This window comes from Callospermophilus lateralis, chromosome 5, assembly GCF_048772815.1.
Source record: "Callospermophilus lateralis isolate mCalLat2 chromosome 5, mCalLat2.hap1, whole genome shotgun sequence".
Classification (NCBI taxonomy): domain Eukaryota; kingdom Metazoa; phylum Chordata; class Mammalia; order Rodentia; family Sciuridae; genus Callospermophilus; species Callospermophilus lateralis.
This window is the reverse complement of record NC_135309.1, coordinates 70,271,409-70,287,945: the sequence shown is the minus strand read 5'-3', so window position 1 is coordinate 70,287,945 and position 16,537 is coordinate 70,271,409. Positions and strand designations below refer to the sequence as shown.

Genomic DNA, 16,537 nt, shown 5'->3' with positions numbered 1-16,537 from the left:
TTAAGTGTTGACAGAAACCCAGGATCAGGAAGCATTGTGAGTAAGGGGGATGGCATGGCCTGAGGTTGGAACAGCAGGTGGAGATCAGATCATTAGGCCACAAGGAATGGGTTTACTTGAGGACTTGATTGCTTTTTCATCTCAGCTGGTTTGTATATACCCTGATTAGCCTGCTGAGGTTGGTTATTGGTGGCTTTTCTCCTGGGAATTGTGTGCAATTGCATGGCTTCAACTTGCATTGTGCTTCTGTTCCCCACCTCCACAGCCATCAGCTTGGCCTTCTTCACCCACCTTGCCTGGTGAGCCAGGCAAAGCAAGATGACAACAGCGAGGTGTTGGGCTTTGATGCTGCACAATTGGAAGCGTTTTAGAACTTTGTCATTAAACACTTTGATTTCCCCTTTGAAAGGTATCCGTTTGATCTGAGCTTTGAGAATGACACTTGCTGAGAGTTCGAATGTTGGGTGGATCAGGGACCCAGATCCAGCTTTGTTCTTTGAATCAGCTGGTGTTTCTGTTCCCAGACACCAAGTGGTATTCTCTGCCTAGCGATCCTCTGGTTGTCTTACCTTCAGTCTTTTAGCTCCTACTTTATCTTAAAATTTGCTTTCAAGGGAACAATTCTTAAATTTCCAGTTTTGTGCTGCCTATAACGAGGATAATTAAGTTGTGCTTTGCATTGTTGATATAAGAACTCTCTTGGCATCCTTCCCTGATGGATCTATTTTTGTGATTAAGGCAATAAGTATAACAGAAGGGTTTGAATGTTCACTCTTATTCTAACATGCACCACTATCTATAAATACAATAATTTTATATGTATAAACAAATAAGAGGAGCTGTTGTTTTCCTTAGGCTTGCACTTAAGTTGAAATTGTAGGAGATAACAATTGAGTGTAGCAAGTGGCTAGGAGATGTTGGCACAGAGCTTCAGCAGTAGGGGGAGGTATTAAGGTATAGTTTGCTCAGACTTTTTTCCTATCTTTTTAATTTTTTGCAAGTGAGCAGCTGCAGGGGGATACGGGATTGAACTCAGGGGCACTCTACCACTGAGCCACATCCCCAGCCCGATTTTGTATTTTATTTAGAGACAGGGTCTCCCTGAGTTGCTTAGCACCTTGTCGTTGCTGAGGCTGGTTTTGAACTCTCAATCTTCCTGCCTCAGCTTCCCAAGCTGCTGGGATTATAGGTGCGTGCCACTGTGCTCGGCCTTTTTTTTCTAACTTTCATGAACTATAAAGATTGTGTTGTCCTTTTTAATGGATTCTATTCATTTGCATCAGACAAATGAACATCCAGAATATTGATAGAGCATTCTAGTAATTCCTCATCCATGTTACAGACCTGGGGTGCTTTTCATCTTTAATTCTTGGTATGAAATGACTCCAGCACTTTTCCGTGATATCTTGGCTCATGTCTATGAGGACCCATAAAACTTTTTCAGACACTGCAAATAACTGTTTTTCTCTATTAATTGAATATCCACATGTAAGTCAGAAGTATTGTGATAAAACATGAGGATAAATTTGAATCATTGGATACATTGATCCTTGAAATAAACTCAGCTTTTTCAATCTCAGCCTCTCAATTTGTTGCAATCTCATGACAAAGAATGTAATTTTCTGTTTCCTTTTTGGGGTGAAAACACACTCCTTTGCAAAAATATGCTAGTCAGATGGATTACTTCCCTCGTTTGAAAGATCTCCATGAAAGGAGCTAGATTGCCTAGGGTGGGTGCCTGCGTGAGTGTGTCTTTCTCTTTCTATCAATCTGTCAGTCTCCCTCTGTAACATTGCCCATAATCCCATCTGTAGATTTGAATCTCTATCTTCTCTCCAAAAAGGATTATGGTCATTTCCATAAAGCAGAAATGAGGTTTGCATTTCACAGGAAGTGAGATATTCCAAGTGCTCAGTCTAGGGCCTCCATTCTTGTTGGAGCAAAACCACATGACCAGGCAGATCCCTTCATCTTTGATTTTGCTTTTTCTGTTCCTGTATCTGTAAAATGAACTAGATAGATCTGGCTTCAGAAGACTGCTGTATCTTTTAACTAATTAAAGATTGTACAGGGGTCAAGTCAAATGGATATATAAAGGTTTCATTGAAATGTTTACTACTGGTGCTCTTCCTGGGTGACTTAGCTGGCAGCAGGTAACTAGCACCTAGAGGCTGTCATTTGCCCTACGCCTCCAGTTCAGGTTTGGCCAAGCATTCTGTTCCTTCTCTGGGATTCCCAGTGGGATGACCAAGGAGGAAAGTGAGCAGCTGCACAAACAGGCACAAAGGCACAGTCCTGACACATTTTAGTTACTCAGATACAACGTGCACATGTATGGTGCACGTCTGATCTGTAAATGTCTTAAATTCTCTCACGGGGTTTAATGGTAGTTTGTGAAGTTCTCTCTCTTTGAAAGATAAACAATCCATGGAATTTGAGCATGTAAGTCTTAATAGTTGAGGCCTTTCTGAGTCTTCAGAGAGGGGTGACTAATATTATGTTACCCATCTGATAGAATTTTCTAATTGCTTTTCATCTCACCCAGTGAAAAACAAAGCCCTTACAGTGGCCTGCAAAGCCCTCCAGGATTTGCTGCCCCCAAGTTCATTACCTCTCTGACTTTTCCTGACACTTTCCCCTTGCTCACTTTGTTCCTGGTACACTGATGTCCTCTGGTGTTGCCAGTGCCACACCATGAGGCACACCCCCCGCCCCAAGCTCTCTTCCCAGATGTTCACATGGCTTGCCTCTTACCTCCTCCATTACATGCCTCCTCTTCGTGAGACTTCCCTGACCACCTATTGCAAACATTTCCCTGGTACTTCCTGTCCCCTTTCCCTCCTTGCTGATTCACCAGAGCATCATATATTTTATCTGCTTATTATTTGTCCTACCCCAAAAGAATGAAACCTTCTATAGGGCAAGGAACCTAGGGGAGGCTCTTTCCTTCACTGCTGTGTCCCCAACACTGAAAGCAATCGAGCACATAACAAGAACTCAGAAATATTTGATAACTGAAGAACAGTTGACACTCTGTGGACCTCTGTGCTGAGTCAGCGTGTACCTTCCTCTTTGGGTGGAAGGTCCTAAAGCAGCACCTCCATGAACCACCTTTTTGAACAGTGTTAGCTTAAAGGTCATAGGTCAGTTGTCATACACTGTAAACTATTGTATCCCCTCTGTGTGTCTTCTGCCATCTCTCTCTAGATGTGAGAACCAATCAGGAAACCCATGATAATGAATGTGAAAGCTTTTTACAAGTTATAAAATGCTTTGCAAATGTTAATTACATTGGGTCTTAGAATCAATTGTCACATAAATTGAAATAGTTAAGTAATTTTCCAGGAAGAAGGGCTCCCTGAGTCAGCTTCTCTGCAGGCCTCTTCCCACATGAATTCTGCTCTTCCCCATTTGGGCCCTGTGGACTGGACCCAAGAACACAGCTACTGGCTGAAGACTGGACTTCTTTTATGGCTTAGATGTGAGGTGTTCCCTCTAAGCTCCTGTGTTGATGCAGGAATGTTCAGAGGTGAAATTATTAGATTATGAGAGCTGTAACCTACTCAGTCCGTCCTAGTTTAAATGGACTGACTGGGGTGGTGATTGTAGGCAGGTGAGGCATGGCTAGAGGAGTTGGGTGCATCTTCCCTGAGGGGCCCTTCCCATCTCCTTCTGTCTTTCTGCTTCCCAGTCACCACAAAGTGAGCAGCTTCCCTTCAGTATGCCCTTCCATAATTGTGTTCTGCCTCACCTTGGGCCCAGAGCAATGGACTCAGCTGAGGATGTACTAAGCCTCCAGAACCATGAGCTAAAACAGACTTTCCCTTCTCTAAGTTGTGCTTGTCACAACAACAAAAAGCTGACAAACACAACCACCCAGATCCAGAAAGGTGAAAGCAAATCAATTAACCTTAGGTCTAAGGAATGTGTCCTCCTTGTCTGTGAGACAATCCAAACACCAGGTAGTCAAGGCCATGGAGAACAAGTAAAATTCAAGTTGCCCTATTTTGGGTCTCTCAAATTCTGTGACGAACTTACTAGGCTACTTACAACAAAAGTATAATTCTTACTGTTAATAAAACCTGGTTTATTCCAGAGGGATTCCAGTACTTCTATGACCCAGATTAGATTATTACCAATAGAAAAATTTAGGGATTTTATACTGTTGATAGACAGAGATGAATCTAATATCCTTGTTTGCTTTCAAAGTACTCTTTTAAGAATAATCAGGGGGCTGGGGCTTAGTGGTAGAGCGCTTGCCTAGAATGTGTGAGGCACTGGGTTCGATTCCAGGCACCACATAAAAAATAAATAAACAAATAAAATAAAAATAATCAGGTTTTCGTTCATCCCACGATTGTTTTAAAGTTGGGCCATGAAGAAAAGAAGCAAGTGAGATTAAATGGCAAGATACATACTAAATGTATGTCTCTCTCTCTCTCTCTAACACACACACACACACACACACACAGACACACACATACACACACACACACATTCACTCTGCATTGTACCAGGGTGTTTGGGAGCCAGTAGCACTAAAATCAAACGACAGACTTCTTGACTGCTTGGCTTTCAGTTCTACCTCTACTGCTTACTGGACATGACCCTGGACAAATTTCTGAATTTGTTGGGCCTCAGCCTCTTTATGTGGGGGAGTAATGGAACTTACCTCACAAGGATATTGTAAAGATCAACTGACTTCATTGATGGAGTAAATTTCCCAGGAGTATGCCTGCCTCCCAGTAAATACTCAGCTAAAGTTGATGATAACAATCAGTAATAATCAAAGGCAGGCAGAAAATAAAGGGATTTCAGAAATGGAGAAGAGAAAAAGGAAGACACAGGAGACTGTATCCTGGAAGGCTTAATAAATGAATTGGAAGAAGACTAGCATAATAATGTGAGCATTATGCTGCATTATATAATGCATATTAGGTAATGCATATAATAATGATTATTATGCCCTGTAAATCTTTTATGGCCTTCATACCTTCCAGATTAGTATGGCCAAGGAGAGACACCTGGATTGTTATGTGCCTTTGCTGTCAGGGTGGGCTGCTCTGGTTACACCCTGCCCTCCTTGTCCCCCAGCTTGGCAGAGGCTCTAAGATACCAGTAGGTTATGTGGAAGTTTTAACCAGGCATTTAGTGCAGCTGAGCCTTGACGCACTTAGAGCATCTACATGTTTTTTTTTTTTTCCTACACCCCCTCCCTCAGCAAATGAGATGGCAAACTGTGCTAGGCACTGGGATGTAGCAGGAGGGAGATTTATGCCATCCCTGCCCACCTGGAGCTTCTGGTAAGTGGGGGAGGCAGAAAAGGACAATTCCTTGACTAGTCACATATGTAGCTTTCAGTAAATGCTAGGAAGAAGAATTGAGGAATTCGAATTTCAGTGAGAGACCTGACCCAGAGTTTAGTGTCTAGAAAGATTCCCTCTGAGAAAGTGAAGTAGAAAAAAAGAAGGCCTGGGGCCTCCCAGGTGGGGAGGATCAGCATTAGGAAGGAAGACACCAAAGCGGTGATGCACACCTGTAATCCCAGCTGAGGCAGGAAGGACCACAAGTTCCAGGACAGTCTGAGCAACTTACTGAGACCTTGTCTCAAAATTTAAAGATAGAAAGGGCTGGGCATGTAGCCTGAAGATAAGAGCACCCTGGGTTCAATTGCCAGTACCACCACATACACACACAAAAAACAAAAAAAGTGCATGAGAGAAAATTTTAGATCCTAGATCAAGGAGCAAAGCAAAGAGAAGTATGTTGGGAAAGGATCTTAAGACATCAGCTGGATCATTGCAGAACCTTTTAGAATATACCAAGGATTTTCTTTTCTTACCAATTTTTTGTTATAAAATTAAATAACTTAAAATTTAGCATCTTAATAATTTTTAAGCATACAGTTCAGTGCTATTAAATATGCCTGTGTCATTGTGCAAGCCTCTCCATATGCAAAACTTACATCTTTGAAAGCTGAGTCCATACCTATTAAACAGTCACTTTCCATATCCCTTGTCCCTCAGCCCCTGGCAACTGCCATTCTCTCTGCTGACTCTATGATTTTTGACTTCTCTACCCCTTTAAGTGGAAACAGGTAGTATTTGTCTTTTTTTTTTTTTGACTAGCTTATTTCACTTAATATAATGTCCTCAAGTTTCATCTATGTTGTAGCAGATGTCAGAATGTCTTTTTTTTTTTCTTTAAGGTTAATCTTCCTTTGCCTAGGTAGAACATTTTACTTAAGCATTCATCCATCCTCAGATAATTAGATTGCTTCTCCATTTTATCTATTAGGTATACACTGCCATGGAGATGGGTATTTCAAGACCCTACATGTAATTCTTTGGTATATACCCAGAAGTGGAATTGTCAGATCTTATATAAGTTCAATGTTTGATTTTTTGAAGACCTATCATACTACATGAGGTTTTCAACTCAAAACTAAAGAGCCAGAACCTATGGTGGATTTTAAACTCTTTGTTTAATTGGAGGAGAGAGAGTGGCCGTGGAATTGGCTGTGCACTCTGACTTCAGGAATTTTAAGGACCAAGAGGGCCTCTCTAAGAGGGGTTAAAGTGAGAGTAAGTAGTTCTGGGCGATACTCAGCATCTCTGCACTTAGTTTCACCCATCTGGAATGTAGTTTATATATTTCACCCGCAGCACAAAACATGTTGCTCGTTGCTCACAGAGTTCTGCCACCCTTGGGTGAAGGCAGGACAGCCTGGGTAAGGGCATGTACCACCATCCTTGTCTTTTTGGGGTTATAGAAACCATTTTGGCAGCTCTCCCTCCCGCTCTATTTTAATTTGTTCTACTCTCTTGCTCTGATACTGTTCATTATTAGAAAGCAGCTTTCTTTTTTTTTTTTTTTTAGAGAGAGGGAGAGAGGGAGAGAGAGAGAGAAAGAATTTTAATATTTATTTTTTAGTTATTGACGGACACAACATCTTTGTTTGTATGTGGTGCTGAGGCTCGAACCCGGGCCGCATGCATGCCAGGCGAGCGCACTACCGCTTGAGCCACATCCCCAGCCCCTAGAAAGCAGCTTTCTGATGGTGCCTGCCAGCTATAAATAGTATGCCATCATATTTGAGGGAGAGTTCATCATTTTCATAATTTTGTTAAGCATGCAGCCATATTTCACCAAAGGAAGAGAGAAGAAATGGTGTTTAGTACAGTGTTGCTCTCGTAGGCATGCTATGATCCCTCTCCTCTCCTCTCCTCTCAGCAACCTTTTTCCCCACTATTATAACCATGCCCCACCCCCAGTTCTGTAGCATGTAACTGCTCTGCATATTCATTTTTGATGGAGTTTTCTGAAGAAAGCGATGATCTCTTTTAACCCAGGCTGCACCAATCCTTGGTCATGTGGGAGCAGCTAAGAGCCATGGTTAAGAGAATAGGCTCTGCGTGGTTCCCGTCCTGGCTCTGTCCTTCCTTAGCTGTGCTATCTCAGGCAAATTACTTAACTTCCCAGTGCTTCAGTTCTCTCACCTATAAAATGGTCTTGATAGCAGCTGCCTGAAAGGTTTGTCAGGAAGGTTAGGAGATACTAGATAACCATTCACAGGAAGATGCTCAGTATAGTTGGTGAGTGTGAACACCATCAGTACTCAGAGAAATTTATTTTATACTCTCATTCTGGTGCCAGTCACTGGGGCAGTCCAGAAAAGCTCTGTTTATGGCTCAGAGTGGGCGTTCTTGGCAGAGGCCTCCTCAACACCATCCAGACTGGCCCTGCCTCACCAAGGCCAGTGGGATCCAGGCAGTACACATGCGGTCTGACTTTGGAGAAAACACAGCCGGCGAGGGTGGGGATTCTCCCTACCATTCCTCTTTATATACTAAGGGTGGATTTGAAGTTGATGAAAGGAACCAGATTAACAACCCTGGAAGCTTAGCTGGTTAACCACACAAAAAAAGTAGAGTTTCAGTAGCTTGGTAGTAGAGAAAGAGGTGTTTCCTGTAGCTTGGGTGCCCACCCACTCACCCACCTTCAGAATTGTCAGCTTTGGGCCTCCCTGGTACCTACCTTTGTACTGCAGAGGGTGTGCTCCAATTTCATGACCTAGCCTCTAGTCCTGAGGCAGTGGTGAAGAGGGGAGCAGTCAGTGTAGATATGCCTCATGGGATGGGACGGACCACCACATTTAGAGGAGAGAGTACAATGTGGCTGCCAGTGGTACACCAATGGTCCGGGTAGTACCCAGAGCTGGCTTTGCAAGCAGGAGGCTTTGGCTGGTTAGGAGAGAACGTGCCAGGCAAGCCAAGACATGAGGTGGTTTCACAGGAAGCTCTCAACCAGAGGAACTTAGAGGGAAGTGATAGAAAATAAGTATCTGATGCTTTGAACTGTTCCATAGATTTGAAGTATTTCGTAATTTTAAAAATAATGAAAAAGAAAAAAAATACAGATATGTAGGGTACCAGAGGGCCTTGAAATATAGGTGGAGGAGGTGGGGCCACCTCCCCGAGCAGAAGCAGCTACTAGAGGTTTCTGGACAGGATATCAAATGAAACCACTAACTAGCAGTGTAGCTTTAATTGGCATTTGCTGCTGCCATCACCTCTACCTTAACTGCCACCATAACAATAACATCTGTCACTTATTAAGCCAGTATTTCATGTGAGGTGATTCCCTTACACCATCATGCTTTATCAGCCTTCCGGCTCTGTGTGGTAGATATTACCACTTGAATTTTACATGTGAGGAAACAGGTTTAGAGCAGCCACCAAACTTGCCTTGCCATCCAGCTCTCCACAAGGCTCCAACCATGTGCTACTATCTTCTTTTTCTTATTTTCCATATTGCGTACTGTTACCCCTTCAACATCACTTTTCAATTTGTAGTTCATAGTATGAAAATAGGTTGTTTAGTGGGTAAAAAAGGAATACAAATACAGAATATGTTCCACTTACTGTTTCTGAAACTTTTGTTTCTGATACATTGTGTATCTGTCTGTTTATATGTGTATGTATGTATATGTATGTGTGTGTATATAGATATATATATCATGTACTCATGAAATATTGCATGAGAGAAACTTATTTCCTATTTTGAATCATTGTTGGAAAGTTCAAAAGCTGCTGTTTTAGAATTGTTACAAAGATCAAAAATATATTTAAAAAGAGCTTTTTGTGAAGTCTAAAATATCCTATGAGTCTAGGTTATCATTATTTAACAGTGGAAGCTGAAGCAGACATATAAGGGTTGACAGGGAAATGTGATGGGCTATTATTCTACCCATCTGCTCCATGAAGACACTGCTAACCTGTCACCACATTGTGCCCAGAGGATCTGGGACTCAGCTTTGATGTTGTTCATCTTGGCACAACAGGCCTCAAGTTAAAACCAATTTGTGAACATTTCAAAAGCTTATGTATTACTGGAGACCCTCAGGACCAGTCTGGGTTATAAAGTACTGCTTAGCGCTTATGGAGTTCTGAGCCCCATTCAGACTTGAGAAAGACAGGCGAGATCCCATGACAGCATGGAAATCTTTCTTTACAGGCCCCAAAATGTTGGCTACTGTCTACTTCCCTTGTAGTACTCTCCCTTCCCCAACCACCATCTTTATGTGGCCAAAGGCCAAGGCAGGAGGATCACAAGTTCAAAGCCAGCTTCAGCAATTTAGTGAAGCTCTAAGTGAAGCTCTAAGCAACTTGGTGAGACCCTGTCTCAAAAAAAAAAAAAAAAAAAATTAAAGGGCTGTGGATGTGGCTCAGTGATTAAGCACCTTTGGGTTCAATCCCAAGTACCAAAAAGAAAAAAGAAAAATCCCACATGGAGCGTTTTCCCTATAACCTGCAAGAAAGCTTGCAAAATTGGCAGTTTTCTCTTAACAGTGCTTGGAGAAGGCACCATAGCACAGCCATCCATGTGGACACAGAAATCTGAGAGCATGTGTCAAAGGCTCATTCAGTGCAATGTATAATGCACAAGAAACATCTGTGTGCAGATTTCAAGTCAAGATCCAACATGATGTTCTGAACTATGCTAGGAAGAGCTCAGGCAGCTCAATTACCAGCACAGAAAGCAGGCACTTGGTGTTTTATAGACCTCGCTAATGAATGAGTCCCGTGGCCTCTGCTGGACTGACTTCCCAGCGCTCTGCCAGCCTGCTTCCCACACATCTGTAAATCCGTCAAGCTATAATGCATGACTGGTGCCAGCAGAGACTGAGGTCTAGGCCTTTCTCTCCAGGATACATAGAGATCTCAAATTGTTAATAATTTATTCTGGAGTAATGAACATAGCCGTACCAAGTTGTGATCTGTAATAATCGAGTGACAGATCAATTTATTACTTCAGTGGGCCAAAAGATAATGGTAGTTAGTAATGAAAAGTGCAAATTTTCCCCAAAAAAGTTTTCTAACACTTCAATCAATGTTTTTTTTTTTTTAAGTTACAAAAGAAAATTGATCATTAAAAGGGAAATGAATTCTGTTGGTTAGCCCCAAGCCTATTTATATTCAGAGTTGCTGATCCAGAATTACTGTACTTTTTTCCAAATGCCTTTGGGCGTCAGGGCCTACAAATCAGAGTAATTATTGCCCATTAATTAAATCTAAAAAGTGGAACACAGTTTGAGACTTTGAAAAGGGAGGTTGGCATAGTTTAAATACATTTCCCAAAAATCATCAATAATAATTTGAGGCTTATGAGTAAGTAGCTGGGCTGAGAATAATAGTTTTATGTCTACAAAGAACCTCCCCTCATCCTTTAGCACCTCAGTGAGTGCTTACTATGACTCACCTGTGCCTAGCATGGTGCTCAATGCTGGTTCTACCAAGTGAACTACCACAATTCCTGTCCTTGGGCAGTAGCACAGATACCAACACCATTTAATAAACATAGGCACAGTCAGACGTGTCTATCTATATCAGGACCAGGGGGAAAAACAGAAAGGAAGGGGGCACTGGAGCTGAACTTTGATCTGCAGAGTTCAACTGTTGCAGATCAACAGTCTGCTAAGCAAAGAAGAGTAAGAATATTCTAGGCAGAGAATGTTATGGACAAAGACAGAGAGATATGAAAGTGGAAAGAGATGGAAAATAAATTATTACACTCATTACTGCATTTCCCAAGTACTATCACTTTAATCTGCACAACTCCACAAAGTAGATGTGTTGTTTACCTCAAGCTCCTCTTTTTTCTAAGAGGAAGAACCAAATGCTTAGGGTTTTAGTAAACTGAGTTATTTGCACAGGGACCTAGAGCTGGGAAGTGGCAGAGGAAGGCTTAGCGAGTTGGGTGAAGGTGTGCTGAGAGTTCCAGACTTGGGCGTAGCTCAGTGGCAGAGCACTTGCCTAACTGGGCAAGGCCCTAGCTTAACCCACTTCTGAGAAACAAACAAATAAATAACTGAGGCCCACCACAGGTTTATTGTAATTATTATCAGACAACAGAAGTGTTGCTAAACACTTCACATGCTGTGCCATTGTGTTATCTGCACCAATCAGGAGAGGTGTAAGACACTGTCCTTTTTCAGCCAGCAGTGGAATAGTCAGAGCTGGGTTTCAGATAGTAGCTGGTGGTGTCTGGCAGGTAAAGCTGGACCAAGAGGTGCTGTAGTCTGGCCAGTTAGGGTAAAAAACTCATCATCCAAACCCTGTATTTTTCTATTGAATAGTCTACAATTTGAAAGTGCCTTCATACATAAATAGCTTGTTGATTCACTTGCACAAGGGACTTTTGTGGAAAGAGGGATAAGCCTAATGACTTAGCTCATTTGGGAGGGGAAGTATAAGGAGAGAGAATTCCCTTCCCACACATTAGGAGCTAATGTGGAAAGCAGTGATGTTACAAGCAGCTTGTAAATATACATACTTGATGATTGATAGAGGCACAGGACCAAAGTCTCTCTTCCTTGCCAGGTACAAACTTGACCATCTGATTAACTCTTTTCGGATTGGCAACATGATAAAGTTCTGGGTAGAATGGAAAACTCTAAGTAAACCCAGGAGACTCCACTGGAACTAAGAAAAAGCTTAGAAAACATCCTTGTGTGGACCAAAGCAGACCTCGATGCCTGGGGCAGCTCTCCCTGCTGCAGGTGTTGCTTAGCATTCAAAAAGCACATTCTCTTTCTGACTGGACTGTGCCACAGTTAAAGTTCCATAGACCTAACCACACCCTCCCCTTTCAGAGGAGGAAGTTAAATTTAACTCTTCACTTTAAAAAGTTACAGGAGAAACTCACATCTGCATATAAAATTGGTTGATGTATTTCAATAAAAGCTCAGTTTTAAAACTGACATTGAAGGTAGTATAATCACTTTTCCTCCTACAAAATAGAAATATGCAAGAGAAACAGGGTAGGCATTTATAGAATTGTGTGAAGAAATGCTCAGTATAAATAGCACTAAATGCTAGGGAGGTAGGTCTGTGTAAACTGCCCATCTCTGCCCAGTTTCTCTCTGGATTCAAATTAGTAATGAATAACTTCCTTCTTCCAACAGGTGATTTAGGGGAGCTCCTCATATTTTCTTGACCATACTGAATGGTGGGAACTTTTAACTTATTTGTTGCCAGTAGGAAACTTGTGTCTTTATACCAGGGCCAGCAAACAAACAATTATGTTTTAAAGCTAGGTCATGGTAGCCAGATGCAGAGTTCAGATATATGTTTTGAGTAGTTGCTTATCCAAACATATGCATACGCGTATTTAGCAATTTACTCAGATCCTGCTACTTCTAACCCTGTGTCCTTTTCAGCCAGCAGTCTGAATTAAATTTTGAGTAGAAGGGACAGAATAAACATAGCCATGTGCATGAATATACTGTAGTGCACTTTTATTTCTGTTTACGCCACGTGTTTCTGTTAATGTGAGCCACATGTTTCATCTGATGAGGGCTTTAATACTTTGAGTCAATGCTGAATTTCCTGATGAGATTTTAAATGCCAGATCTGCCCATTTTAAAAACTAGGCCTATTTTGTGTCTGTGTTTTCAAGTGAATTAAAGCCGTCAAGAATTTTTATATTTGCATTAGGGAAAATGCTAATGATCACAGTAGTTTAAGCAGCAGCCAAGAACATAAGTTGTCACTAAAAGGGATTAGCAGTTACCTGAACACACAGAACAGAGATTCAGATTTGCAGAGGTTCAACATTTGGTAGATGGTTTTTTGTTCTGTTGGTTGGTTGTTTTAGGCAAAATGGAAATCATAAGGAGTGCCATATCTTGAAGTAGCAAGATAGTTTGGATGCTGAATGAAAATTTGTGAACTTTGATAGATGAAAATACAAATAGAAAAGTCTCTTTTTTGATTGATGGCATCTGAGCATGTCCCAAGTGCTGGCTCCTACAGACCAGGAGCCTATGCAGAGGCAGGCAGGAAGGGTTGGGGGGGGTTACTATCTCTGAGTTCATTATTTCTCTTATTTTTGCTTTTCTTCTTCTTCTTCCCAGTGTTGCTAACAATCACAAGCAGAATTTGATGACAGTGGCAAACCTTGGGGTGGTGTTTGGACCCACCTTGCTACGGCCTCAGGAAGAAACAGTGGCAGCCATTATGGATATCAAGTTTCAGAACATTGTCATCGAGATCCTGATAGAGAACCATGAAAAGGTAATACACAGTTGGTCACTTGCAGTGAAACATACTCTGGAAGGAAATTGCATGGATATTGACCTTCACAGTCGACTCAGGTTTACATTGCTGATGATTATTATGCCTTGATGGTGGTGAAGGTGCTGAGTGTGGCAGTTTGGTGTGATATTAATCCTGAGGGGACTGATTGAGGTGATGGCAATGCCAGTTGAGGTGACAATCATGGTGGTCATGGTGGTGGCAGGGGACCACATTTACTGAGCATTTATCCTGTGCCAGGAACTGTGCCCAACACTTTACTTGTATAGTCATTTTATCCTCACAATAGTCTAGTGAAGGAGGTAGTATTATGAGTCTCACTTTGGAAACATCCTTTGCCCATTTGTTACTTAGTTGTCTTCTTAGGAATTTATGAGTTTTTTAATATTATAAATATTGAACTTTTTTATTAGTGTTATAAATGAAACACAAACCTATAGTTTGTCTTTTCTTTTTATAAATGGTGCATTTTTTCATAGTGTGCATGCTCACACGTGCACATGTGTATAGTCTGTCTTTTCTTTTAGAGCACTAAGATTTCTGGTCTTCCTTAAGAACATTTTCTCCCAGTGACTCAGGAGATTGAGGCAGAAGGACCATAAGTTCAAGGACAGCCTTGGCAATTTAGCAAGACCCTGCCTCAAAAAAATAAAAAGGGCTGGGATATAGCTCAGTGGTAGAGTACCCCTGGGTTTAATCCTCCGTACCAAAAAAAAAAAAAAAAAAAAAAAATTTCCTCCTTCCTCCACCCCATATTATGAAGTATGTTAACACATAGCAATTTTATATGAAGCATCCCAGATTTTGTGCAGGGTTTTCTTGGCCACTATTTGGCAGCCACAACTCTGGAATCCAAGAAAAAGTTCCTCTTTCTAAAACAATCTTTGCCTAGAATGGTGACTTAATCATGCACAATGAAACTAGAGTCAGACCACTCCTCACTGCCTACAGTGGTAACACTAATGAAGGCCACCACCATCTCTTGTCTGAATCTTAAAAGAGCCTCCCAGTTTTCTTCCTTACTTCCATCCCAGATTTTTTAAATGTTAAGTCCTTTCAGTTTTCTGTGCTAAGAACCATCCGGTGGTTTCCTGTTTCACTCAGGAAGGTCAGTTTGTGTACCAGCCAGTAAGTGCTACATGGCCGCTATCCCCCGCTATTAGCAAAGCTGCCTTGACTCCTTGCTGTTCTTCACATGGCAGGCACACACCTACCTCAAGGCCTTTGTGGTTGCTGTTCTATCATCTGGAACACTCTTCCTCCATGAAGTCACATGGTGTTTCCTCACTCCCTTGAGACATTTGGAGTGAAGCCCACCTGGATCTCAGTTCATAACGACAAACACTCCCAGCCTCCAGCTCTCCCTTCACCTTTCCCTAACTCAAAAATGTGTAAGACATTTTTGTCTCTAAAACTGACATTTAAAAAGGAGAGGGAGAGAGAGATGGAATACTTGCTGGCTAGAAAATTCAGTTTCTTTAATCTGACATATTTTTTTCAGCAGAAGGAAAAAGACCTCTATGTTCTAACTGGCTAAGGCATAAGATTTTTTCTTCCTACTCCTGTCTGTCTTATTTACTAAGGGTTAATGCAAGGCATTCAACCCAAGGCTTAAAATGAAGATGAGCTCCTTTATGTTGTCCCTGGCACACCCAGATCCCCTGCAGATAGTACCTGTGTGCATGGAAACAGCCTTGCTGAGCCTCTTCCCCAGAGAGCCACCTGTGTCCTTGATGGGAGGCCTGCTGAGGTGTTTCCTGCACTCCTCTTATTGGGAGAGAGAGCATGGGGACACACACTGACCTTGTCAAGGTGGCCCAGGAGCTCTTTCTGCCCCTTCCCCAACAGACCCTGAAGGAGCAGTGTTTGCACAGTTTTAGGAAATAAATATCCCAATGTGGAAAGAGGTAGGAAGGAAAAAGCCAAAAGATATAGTATTGTTTGGGGGCTCATGGTCATTTTTCTTTTCCCATGGTATATATATATACCAGTTTATTTATTCAGTTGAAGCTGGTAGATCTTATTAATGAATGTAATCTAGAAGTAATAATTGTGATAATAATAGCTAACTTTCACTTACAACTTATTGCACACAAGATATTGTGCTAAGCCGCTTTACCATCTCATTTACTTTCAAATAAGGTCAATATTTTCAGCTCTGTCTTAGACATTGAGTCTGAAGTATGGAGAAATTAAGCAGCAGCTTTTTAGGAGAAGAACTAGTATTGAACTTAGGACCACTTTAGAATCCATGCTATAGAAATCCACTCTTGTTCATCTCTATTTACTACAGTAACCATGTATTGGGTATTGACTGTTGACCAGAGATAAATAAGATAGGCACTCCTATTTTATCAGGACATAACTAACCATTATGCAGTGTGCTAAAGTAAGATAAATAAAGTATGATGGCACCACTGAGCAGAGATCAGTTAATTCTGCTGGCACTGGGCTCCGACTGATAAATGGAAGTTTTGTAGGCAGCGGAAGAGTGGAGACAGGAGCATCAGCTTTCCAAGAGAACAACATTAATCAAACTGTAAATGTTAAAATGACGTATTCATGAGAGGACTGTGGACTGAATGTTAGCAGGTAGGGACAGATGGTGTCACGAGGCTGGATTCAGCCCCTTTATCAAGAGTCTTGGAAAGCTTTCGAAAAAGGGTTAAATTTACTCCTGAAAACTGGGAGCTCTCAGAGTTTCCAAGTAGAGTAGGTTTTCCAGTCATACAAATGGTTACTTCAGTACTTTAGAAAAACATCCCTGGAAGCTGACCCAAATTGTACTGTGATATCAAAATCACCTGTTAAATAATGAAACCAGGGAGTTGACCATACTAACTCAGCATCATTTCCCATCAATGAGACTATAGCCTGGACCCTGCTTGGATTATATGACATTCTAAAGAAGAATAGACTTGAGAGTATGACTGTTTTTA

The 16,537-nt window shown here is 41.6% G+C and overlaps 1 protein-coding gene across 5 annotated transcripts in view; it reads left to right on the top strand.

Moving 5' to 3' along the window:
- Window positions 1-16,537, top strand: part of Arhgap26 (Rho GTPase activating protein 26) — a 409,111-nt gene that overhangs the window by 296,188 nt on the left and 96,386 nt on the right. For all 5 annotated transcript variants that reach the window (XM_076856778.2, XM_076856777.2, XM_076856775.2 and 2 more), the window contains exon 18: window positions 13,418-13,577. In XM_076856778.2, coding sequence (XP_076712893.1) covers window positions 13,418-13,577 — 160 coding nt within the window. The remainder of the gene's footprint in view (window positions 1-13,417; window positions 13,578-16,537) is intronic.